At 33.2% G+C, this 10,049-nt stretch overlaps 1 protein-coding gene across 1 annotated transcript; it reads right to left on the minus strand.

Moving 5' to 3' along the window:
* Positions 1–1,718: 1,718 nt before the first annotated feature.
* LOC122135447 (serine/threonine-protein kinase OSR1-like) lies at positions 1,719–6,572 on the minus strand. Its single transcript, XM_042714890.1, has 7 exons — positions 6,526–6,572; positions 5,955–6,419; positions 5,657–5,817; positions 2,794–3,013; positions 2,653–2,717; positions 2,404–2,529; positions 1,719–2,300 (listed from the first exon to the last, which is right to left on the minus strand). Exons 2-7 carry the CDS (start codon positions 6,106–6,108, stop codon positions 1,719–1,721), a joined length of 1,308 nt encoding a protein of 435 aa, XP_042570824.1. The 5' UTR covers positions 6,109–6,419; positions 6,526–6,572.
* Positions 6,573–10,049: the final 3,477 nt, after the last annotated feature.

The raw sequence follows: 10,049 nt of genomic DNA on the forward strand, positions 1-10,049 counted from the left end.
AATTCATACTCAGAAAGTAGAACTGAAATTAAATATTTATTACAAGATGATTAGTTAAATAATTTTTTCCAGTCATGTATTTGGTCATTGAGAATTATTTTTTTTTAAATGTGTGAAAATCTTGTCTTGTCTCGTGTCTTGAGTTAAGTGTCGGCATTAATGATAATCAAACAACAAAAGACGAGGAGAAAAATCATTCCCTGCTCTTGACAGAATGGCATTTGTAGCTTTTATAAGAATTTATATAGTGTAAATTGATCCCTACCATCACATTTACATCTATACAAACAATAAATAAATTACTACTACTATGAAAGAGCACATTCACTTGATTCTACTCTCAAAATGCACCAGATTTATACATTTAAATTTAAACATTATATTTTAACTTGCTGCATTGAAAATTTTCCATTGAGTTCAATAAAATACCTTTTAACATTGGCACTTTAGTTGTTTAACACACTGAAATTTTTCAGAGCAGCGCTTAATTTAGAGGCTCCATTTTTTTAAGGTTATTATAAACATTGCCATTATATTCAGAAATAAATAAATAAATGTAAAATGGAAATTGTTTAATGTAAACGCAACCAAACAGCTCATGTCACACTCCACCATCTAACTGGAGACCTTTTTGATCTTTGGAGGCAAAAATCTTTTTGATTTACTGCATTAAAATCTTCAGTTTGCTCCAGTAAATTACATGAACTGAATGTCTTTTAACATTTGCACATTTTTGTAGAAGCAACTGAACATTTTCAAATGCGGGGACCTTAAATTTTATTTTGTTTCCATAATGTAAATGATAAAAATTAAACTTTCATATATTTCAACAATCAAGATATAATTTTGAGGTTTGACCTCCACATGTGTATCAGTGTCAGGTTTTGTATGGACAGCACTTCAATAAAATACTTTTTAACATTGCCAGTTTAGTTGTTTACCACACTGACATTTTTCAGCTTAGCACTTAATTTAGGGACTCCATTTTTATTATCAACATTGCCATTACATTCAGAAATAGCCAGAATATGCTCAGATCAAAATGTTGCTTGACACCCTTTAAAGACACATATGCTGACTTGCTGCATTGAAAAGGATTTTGTTAAAAAAAAAAACACTGAAAAAGAAACATAACTACAGCATTTTGAATGAAATGAAGTCAAACTTTATTTAAAGTCCACACACACTCCTAAACTGATGGTTTGTCACTTGCTTCTGCTGCACTCCTGACAACGGAAATGGTTTTCCAAGTGATAAACTATCAAGTTTGTCACCTAGAAAAAGCAGTGCCACAGGCTGATTGCCTGCGCTTGCCACGCTGCATTGAAGGCAGTCATTTCTGCAAAAGGATTCCCGACCAAGTATTAGATTTAGTGTCATAACTGAACATAATTATTTTGACAGGTTGATTGTTTTTTGTATTAAAAACACTTTTGCTTTTATTGGTCGGATGAACTATGCTAATTTTTTGAGATAGGAATTTTGGGGTTTTTCTGTTTTTAATTTTATACATTACATCTATGGAAATAAATACACTTTTAATCACAAAATGCTATATTTTTTGAGAAGGACCTGTATATGCGACCTTGCGCATTGAAAAGGATTTCCTGTTAAAAAAAAAAAACACTGAAAAGAACATAACTACGCACTTGCTTTTGCACTCCTGACAACGGTCAATGGTTTTCACAAGTGCTATCATAAACTATCAAGTTTGTCACCTAGAAAATCTTTACTTGTAATTTGCAACGCTTATGATGTCTCCAGAGGCTTGTTTTAGTATACATAGCAAAGCAAAACTTGCAAGGCAGATAGTCAGTTGCTGTTGACACATATGTTGCTTGTCTTTTTGGAATGATCTCCCCTTTTCCAGAGGATAGGACTGAACTATTATGATGGTAGTTTCCCATGTTCCTTACTTTTGTTAAAAAAAGATTACGCATGGTTGAGCCTTGCTTACATGACAGTGCCTTTGCAACTTCATCCTCTCTGGAATGTTTCTGTATCAGATGTCTTGTGATTTTTGCATAAGGCTTCTGACAGTAAAGACAGAAATTCTTTTTGTCATAGATGCGTTGATATGGCGTGTTTGAGGATACTTTCACTTTGATCATATTTTGTTGTTGAGATGCACAACCGTGGGCACATTCATCCATTCCCATCCTAGCCTTTGTAAGCGGTTTTCCTTGGATGGCTACCTTCTCTTGTGCTTGTTTTGTTTTGCTTTCCTTTTCTTCTTCTTCTTTGTCTTCTTCTTCCTCTGACATTTCCAGCAAAAGGTATACCTGTTGTTCTGTGTTGTTCTGCAATACATAAACATTACTTAAATTAATTTTCAATTAATAACAGTGCTATAATCTCTGTATTATTCAAAACCCCTGGGTATGTAAATAAACCCCTAATTACCATTTCACACTCAGATAATTCCTCTTCAGTGTGGGAATATGAATCTGTCACATCACTGCAAAGATTCTCTGGGATGTCCATCTCATCTTGTGCTTGAGAAAAGCAATTATCTATATGGGCTCTGTCCTGTAAATGAATAACAGTGTATGAATCCATGTAACACACCTGATTTAAGGTCTACTTTTTGTCTGACCCGTGTTTAACAATGCTATGCCTGGTGCTTAGAATAAACTGCCTATGGATACTTACTTTATTTCCATTCTTATTGCTGTAGCTCTTTGTGGTTCCAATTTGGTCAGACTGGTGATCGAAACCTGTAAATTCACACCAATATTTATATCCAGTAATTTAATGATTATTGTAAACTCTACAATACGTCTTTGCACATACTTTTGACTGCCTGAAGGCATTCCTCAATAGTAGGACGCTCTTCCGTTGATTTGCACAGCATTCTGCTTAAGAATTTTTTTTGTCTTTCATCACATTGAAGAGTGAAGTTACTCATTCTGACATTTAGAGATAGACCAATTGGATCCTTGGCGTAGGGTGTAGTTGTCTGATAAGGGTGTTGCCCATCCGTCAGGATGTAATGGACCAAGCATCCTGCTACCTATAAAATAGAAGATGAATTTATAACAATGTCTAGTCATGGCCACCTAACTAAACTGTATAACTGTATGGTGTAGAATTAATAAAATTAATTGTAATAATATTGTTATGAATGCTGATAATGACATGCAGGACAATTCAACAAGTGCTCTTTTTTGTAAAACTGATTTTAATTAGTCCTTTAATTAATCATTTTATTAATCATAGTTGTTACAGACTAAAATATTATCATTGCATACATTAAACCTGTTGACTTGCACCCCCTTTATTACCCAAACCCAGACCCAAATAAAAAAGATGTAATTCATAAAGTCTTTGGTCTTTTATTGTGAAGTGTTACACATAAAACTTAGAGGGTAACATTTAAAGGGTCCAGAATAATGCATTAGTTAAGTATTGATTAATAATTATCTTGTTCACAGTTAATCATTAATTAAGCAGGAAAACACTAGTAATTAATGATTAACTTAAGGATCCAGAATTGTGCATTAGTTAAGAATATTTATTGCTTAATAATTATTGCTTAACTAATGCATTATTTTGGATTACTAATACATTATTACCTTAAAATAAAGTGTTTCCCCTCTAAGTTTCACTTTACAATAAGTCAATTTTTATTTATAGAGCACAACATTAACACAACCATCATTGATCCGAAGTGCTTTACAATAAAAGGTTACTTAAAAAGCAATAGATATCAAAAATTAAAAGGGGTAAAAATTAAATATAAAATAAAATATGTATATATACACATAAAAAAAAAAAAAAACCTACATCAAAAGTACCGTACACAGCATCACTCAAATACAAGGGTGTAAAAATGAGGTTTGATTTAAAAACACAGAGCGATGGACAAACTGTTCCAAAGTTTAGGGGCAGCAACAGCAAAAACTCTATCACCTTTGGATTTACAGCAAGAACGATGGACAGATTAAAGAAGCTGGTTACAAGATCTTAATGACCTAGTGGTTGTATATGGCTGGATAAGATCACAGATATGATCCGGGGCTGACTTTTGCAATGCCTTGTATACACAAAGAAGGACCTTAAAATCAACTCTGATGCCATTTGTTAACATTAGGTTAATGCATTAACTAACATTAACTAACAATGAGCAATACATTTGTTAAAATATTTATTAAGCTTTGTTAACATTAGTTAATAAAAATACAACTGTTTATTGTTTGTTAATGTTAGCTCAGCTCCATTAAATAATATTTACTAATACATTATTAAAATCAAACATTGTATTTGTTAATTATGAAAGTAATGCTTACTAACATTAATAAACACTTTAAAAGTAATTTTCATGTTAACTAATGTAGTTAACTAATGTTAACCAATGACACCTTATGGAAAAGTGGTACTGTTTTATGAAATATTGTAAAGAACATTCCAACGCTGATTTTTTTTCTCACATATTCAAAGCTTCTATTTAATCAATTGTCCCTATTGTTTTGTAGTGCAAACTACATGCTCTCTCTCCCCCCTCAAACATTCACACCTCTAACAGGATAAACACACCTAACCAGCATTTTAGTTTAGCACATCATTAAATCATGCCATATATATATAGTATATACTAATGGCCAAAGTTTGGGATCAGTAAGATTATTTTAATGTTTTTAAAAGGAAAAGCTGAAATTTCAGCATCATTACTCCAGTCTTCAGTGTCATATGATCCTTCAGAAAAAAAAAAAAAATAATATGCTGATTTGATGTTTTATTATGATCAATTATTACTGGTACTCAGTCATGTTGAAAACATTTTTTTCCTGCTTCATAGACTTGTGGAAACTGTGATATATTGTACTTTTTAGCATTATTTAATGAAAATAAAGTTCAAAATTACAACATTTATTTAATAGTGTGTGTGTGTGTGTGTGTGTGTTGTGTGTTAATGTGTGTGTGGTGTGTGTGTGTGTGTGTGTGTGTGTGTGTGTGTGTGTGTGTGTGTGTGTGTGTGTGTGTGTGTGTGTGTAGCTATTGCTACAAATATACCTGTGCATCTTATGAATGGTTTTGTGGTCCAGGGTCATATGACCCTATCATATATATATGTCTTTACTTTTACTCTTGAACAATTTAATGTGAACATGATGAATACAAGCTTTTTAGTGGTACTTTTGAATACTACTGCATCACAGTTTCCACATAAATATGAAGCAGCCCAACGGTTTCCAATGCTGATAATAATAATAAATGTTTCTTGAGCATCAAATCAGCATATCAGAATGATTTCTGAAGATCATTTGACACTGAAGACTGGAGTAATGATGCTGAAAATTCAGCTTTACATCACTGGAATAAATTAATTTAAACTACATTCAATAAGAAATATGTTACTTTAAATTGTAATAATATTTCACAATTTTATAGTTTTCACTGTATTTTAAAAAAAAAATAAATGCAGCTTTGGTGAGCAGAATATTCTTCTTTTAAAAACATTTAAAATTGTACTGATCCCAAACTTTTGAGTGGTAATGCATGCATTTAACATTGTTTGTAACAAGTTTGCCAAGTTAATTACATTATTTTACATTAAAACTCAAAGTAAATTTGATCTACTAGAAATAAATAACAATTCAGTGCACTGGGGTCTTCTTGCAGGTTAACAAGTTTTACATTTTCAACCCTGACTTACCTGGATATCTGATTCTCTCTTGTATTTGTATTGCATGCCCCCAACATCTTCATAACTTGACCAAGAAAGAGATCCAGCTATTTGTGAGCGCAATGTGATTTGTGCCAGATCCAGTTTTATGCTTGTTCCAAAGTCTGCTATGTACAGTTTATTGTTGATATCTGTAAAGAAGTAAACATTTTTGTAAAAATTAGCACTTCCAGTTATCTTATCATGTATTTTAAATGGATTTTATTTATCTTTTAAATGCATATTACAGGGTAATCATATCCATGGCTAATCCACAGATTGTTCTTACCGAACAAAATGTTTTCAGGCTTCAGGTTTCTGTGCAAAATTCCATGTGAATGCAGTTCCTGAAGTCCGTGCAATAACTCCTGGCAGATCTCCAGTCTTCGATGCTTTGTCAGCCCTTTTCTCTCGGGAAAATCTTTGTTTTCAATCAGCTCCATTAGACTGTATTCACAAAGAGGAGAGACAAAATAGGCAAAGTATGTGTCTCCAACACCGCAATGGGTTTCAAAAGATGTTCTGCTTTAAAATTTTCTGAACACAGGAAATTAGCCATTTCCATTTCATTTTTGGAAATATGTTTGGCAACTCGTTTCACTGCAACTTTGCAGTTGTGAAAGAGTCCTGGGAAAATCTCAGCAGCATTGCATCCATTCGCAATCTTCATTTCTGTGTTGATAACAAGGTCATCAATTTTCATTATGTCAGGCTTTAGGTCAAGGTTTTCAAATGAATTCTTCCATCTTGATTCCTGTAAAAGGCATAAAAGCATTATGTAAATACAATTTTAATCATGTCAATCATGTCATGTTTTCACTTATAAAGTCAAATGAAGAAAGAAACCTCTATAAATTTACCTTGATCTCTCTGCACAAGGAAGTAATGGTTTCCTGAAAATCATTACATACATGTCAATATGTTGAGTATGGCAACATTATTTTATCAATAATAAAAAAAAAAAAACAAAATAAAAAAATTTGACTTGTTTTCTGGGTGTGAGGTTTCCTCCTCGCTTCATGAAATAACTCAGAAATATTAGTTAAAAATATCGAAATAGAAATTTACATACATGTCTCAGTGGGCAGTCAGGATCTTCATAGTCAAACATAATTTCATCTCCTGCATTGATTTTTGTGGTCGCAAATGCACACAAATGTGGCCTTTTCTGTTCATCAACTATCTGTTGGTCACAAACACATACACACACACAAATCAGCTTTTTAATTGTCACATATTCTGTACTAATATCAAATAATACTCTATTTAATATGGGGCTGTATGTTTAAATTAGTATAAGAATATAATACAAAGTCAAACTTACGATTTTGATTTTGCTGTTTGGCTTGATGTGATCATCATTTATGAATCTTCCAAGTCTTTCTGTGTCTTTACTGCCATCAACACTGCATGGAGAGAATATTTTAACAAAAAAAAAAAGTAATAATAATAACATATATATATATATAAAAAAAAAAAAGTAATAATAATAACATATATATATATATATAATATATATATATATATTCTAAAAGGAAAAAAAACAAAATATCTCACCAGTAAAAATGTCCCTGGAAGTATTTGGAATAGTGATATTTGGAAAGAGCCTCTCCTTCAGATCCAGCCATGTGTCTTCCAGCATACTCAAGCAGGAATTCTCCTGGCTCAATGTTTTTTCTGGCTATTACTCCATAACCTAATAAAGAGAGTATAAGTGAGAATACATAAATTTATTATACAAGTTTAATATGCGTCCCAGTTGTCTCTGAGTTCCAATGATTATCAATATTAAATATTTTATCAAGTATGATTACCAGTACATTACAGTCTTTATAATTGTGCATCAAAATAAATATACACTAAATATTCAAGTCACTGATTATCTATAATTTCTGTTGTTAAACAAGACCAGCGATTTTTTTCACACTGCACACTATGAACAAGTAATAACAATGCACAGTATCCTTCTTGAAATTCATAAGCTACTATGCTAAGTTTTTCATTAAGAATCTTAAATGATAACTTACCTTTCTCTTGACTCACAATTTTTTTCTGAAATATGTCTTTATCTTTCCCAGATGCAATGAATTTCAAAGCTTCCTTTTCAGGACAGACTCTTCTGGGTCTCATTTTCCTGTGAAATATTCAAGATTTTTTTTTATTTTTATTTTTTCCCAACAATTGGAAAACACTCTTGAGCAGAAAATAAAACTGCTTAGCAATCCACAGTTTACCGCCCCATCTGAAGAAGTACAAACTGAACTCAAGCAACTTAGGACTCAATTAGATTGTATCATAAACAAAAAAAACAAAGTTCTGTATACAGCAACTCAAATATGATGAGTTTCACCTCAGCAATAAAGCAGGCAAGTATTTGGCAAACATGTTACAATACAAAAAAGACAAATCACTTATCCCATCTATTCTGGACACTTCAGGCAAAACTATGCAGGATCCTCAAAAAAATCAATAACTCTTTTCACCATTTCTACAGTTCTTTGTACACTAACGGCACCCAACCTCTACAATCTGAAATTGACTCTTTTCTTAACAATCTGGACCTTCCCTCATTAACCACAGAACAAGCTAACTTTTTAGAACAATCCATCACCCCTGAAGAACTTATCAAAGCCTTACAAAGCATGCAACACAATAAATCACCTGGACCCCGCGGACTACCGGCAGAATTCTACAAACACTTTTGGGACATCTTATCTCCAACTTTTAACAAATTACTCACAGAAATCCAAACTACATGTACCATTCCCACACATATGAACACAGCGCTCATTACTGTTTTTTTGAAACCCAATAAGGACCCAACACATCCCTCTAGTTACCGCCCACTTTCATTAATCAACACTGATCTGAAAATTATCACAAAGACTCTAACTACCAGGGAAACAGTTTTGCATTCACTAATTCACCCAGACCAGACAAGCTTCATCAAAAATAGAAATGCAAAAGACAATATCCGCAGACTTTTTAATCTCATCAGCATTGCACAAGGACAGTCACAAAAAACTATAGTTGCATCACTAGATGGTTTTATTGAATTAGGCAAGTTATAATGTAAATTTTTATTCATATTCATTATTATGTTTGTTTTTGGATAGTAATTCATTAATTTGGTATCATCTATATACACTTCTCCAAGGGCCGCAGTCATCACAAATGGGATCACTTCACCAAGCTTCACTCTGCACCAAGGAACCAGACAGGGATGCCCACTCTCTCCATCCCTCTTTGCCATATTCATCGAACCACTCGCAGCAGCAATACGCAAAAACAATAAAATTAAAGGAATCCAAGTCAACAACTCTCAACACAAAATTAGTCTATATGCAGATGATTTACTATTATACTTACAAACTCCATCCCAATCACTTAACAAAGCATTCAATGTCATCAACAAATTCTCAAAAGTCTCTCACTACAAAATCAACTGGAATAAAAATCAACTCTACTTCCGCTATTAGGAGACGATGTGGACTCTGCAGCTCATGACCCCTCCCTTCCCCTCAACATGGGTAACATCAAGTATTTAGGCATATCAATTTCCCCCAAGCTGTCAGAGCTATACAACCTCAACTATGCCTCACTCCTCAAGAAAATAGAAGATGATTATAAACGATGGAACAAGCTCCCACTCACACTCATAGGCCGTATAGCAACAATCAAAATGAAGATACTCCCCCAGATCAATTACCTATTTTCAATGATCCCAATTACCCCGACAGACTATTGGTTCAAAAAAATAAATTCCCTCACCACTCACTTCTACTGGAAAAATAAAAAAACAAGGATAGCACTTACAACACTTCAAAACGCAAAACACTTAGGCGGACTTGAAGCACCAAATTTCATGCACTATTACCTGGCAAACCAATTACAATACCTATATAAATGGACTCAACAACAGACACATTCCGATCCATGGCTTGATCTTGAGCAATACTTGTGCTCCCCCAACTCAATCGCAGACCTCCCCTTTCTACCACAGTCAATCAAAAAACTAGACTTCTATCATAACTTTACAATAGCAACAACTCTGTCAGCCTGGTGGAAAACTAATAAAATCACCAAATCACCCCAAGCTCCAAGTAGGTTTACCCCAATCTGGCACAACCCTGACCTCCGTCTTTACAATAAACCAATCCACTTCCCCAAATGGCAACAAAATGACATCACCCACCTTCACCACGTATTTGAAAATCATAAATTTATGTCATTCCCCTCAATTGTCCAGAAATTCGGGATTTGGGAGAAACCAATTTCTCCACTACCAACAGCTTAAATTTTTAATTCAAAGTAAAATAACTCTAACTAACACCCTACAGCCTTCTAAAATAAGTTATAAGTTATTAGAGATAGGCAACCACCC

This window comes from Cyprinus carpio, chromosome A24, assembly GCF_018340385.1.
Source record: "Cyprinus carpio isolate SPL01 chromosome A24, ASM1834038v1, whole genome shotgun sequence".
In the NCBI taxonomy this organism is placed as follows: Eukaryota; Metazoa; Chordata; class Actinopteri; order Cypriniformes; family Cyprinidae; genus Cyprinus; species Cyprinus carpio.